Genomic DNA, 1,343 nt, shown 5'->3' with positions numbered 1-1,343 from the left:
CGCAATACTCCAATGAGGCCGTACCAGAGTTTTGTACAGCTGCAGCTTGACCTCATGGTTCCAAAACCCAATCTCTCCACTAATAAAAGCTAACACACCGTATGCCTTCTTAACAGCCCTATCAAGCTGGATGGCAAATTTGAGGGATCTGTGTACATATACACAGAGATCTCTCTGCTCATCTACACTTCTCTCGATCTCTCCTGTCTATACCTGACATATGCTTCCTTTTTCTTAACCAAAACCTCAATTTCTTTAGTCATCCAGCATTCCCTAAACCTACCAGCTTTCCCTTTCACCCTAACAGGAATATACTGTCTCTGGATTCTCATTGTCTCATTTCTGAAGGCTTCCCATTTTTCAGCCGTAACTTTACCTGTGAACATCTGCCCCCAATCAGCTTTTGAAAGTTCTTATCTAATATCTGTGTGTGTGAGAGAGTGTGTTTGACAGAACGCGTTCGTGTCTGTAGAGAGAGAGTGTCTGTGTGTGTGAATGTGAGTGTATGAGAGAGAGAGGACAGAGAAAGTATGTGTGTGTGTGTGTCTGTCTGACAGTGCGTGACCAGATCCAGAGCAGCTCTCTTCCCTGAAGCCTGTGTAAGAGTCTGGGGTTGAAATACTCACTCCAACAAAGGGAATAAATTTCTGATAGGAGTCGTCTTCATGGCTGTGGGAAGAAACAGGGAGTTAGAGAATCTGCAGCAGGTCAGACAGCTGGTGAGCACAAGTAAATAATGAGATCCACGTGTGGCTGTGTCCCTACCTCTTGTGCTTGCAAGTCAGCATGGCCTCAGCTATCGGGAGCTGGAGAGAAACGTGTGCTCCTGAAATATACTGCATGATCCGTCCGACCACATCCAGCGCATCTAGAGGCAACAATTAAACCCCCCAGTGAAGGACTTTTGTCTCACAATCAAGAGGTTGACAACTGAATTCCCCTGGAAGGTGCACCAAAGCCCTCACACACAAAGCAGGAGAGACCAGACTCCAACCTGAGACAGAGACGGAGAGGGAGAGAGACAGAAAGAGAGAGAAAGATACAGAGCAAGAAAGATACAGGGAAAGCGCCAAAGAAAGCGAGATACAGAGAGATACAGAGGGACAGAGAGAGAGACTTCACTTGACAAAGGAGCAGCGCTCCATAAGCTTGTGATTTTGAATAAAGTTGTTGGATTATAGCCTGGTGTCATGTGACTTCTGATCTTGTCCATCCCAGTCCAGCACCAGCACCAGCACATCAGGGAGAGACAGAGACAGAGCGAAGGAGATACAGGAAAAGAGAGAGAGAGAGAGAGAGAGAGAGAGAATATAGGGGAGAGAGATACTGAGAGAGACAGAGCA

The 1,343-nt window shown here is 46.5% G+C and overlaps 1 protein-coding gene across 1 annotated transcript in view; it reads right to left on the bottom strand.

Moving 5' to 3' along the window:
- Positions 1-451: 451 nt before the first annotated feature.
- Positions 452-1,343, bottom strand: part of LOC122545638 (phosphofurin acidic cluster sorting protein 1-like) — a gene marked incomplete at its 3' end in the record, with an annotated part of 2,381 nt that continues 1,489 nt past the window's right edge. The window contains exons 3-4 of the mRNA XM_043684591.1: positions 766-868; positions 452-669 (exon numbers count right to left, since the gene is read on the bottom strand). Coding sequence (XP_043540526.1) covers positions 452-669; positions 766-868 — 321 coding nt within the window. The remainder of the gene's footprint in view (positions 670-765; positions 869-1,343) is intronic.

Source organism: Chiloscyllium plagiosum, unplaced genomic scaffold (genome assembly GCF_004010195.1).
Source record: "Chiloscyllium plagiosum isolate BGI_BamShark_2017 unplaced genomic scaffold, ASM401019v2 scaf_50713, whole genome shotgun sequence".
Taxonomy (NCBI): domain Eukaryota; kingdom Metazoa; phylum Chordata; class Chondrichthyes; order Orectolobiformes; family Hemiscylliidae; genus Chiloscyllium; species Chiloscyllium plagiosum.
This window is presented reverse-complemented; position numbering and strand designations above follow the sequence as displayed.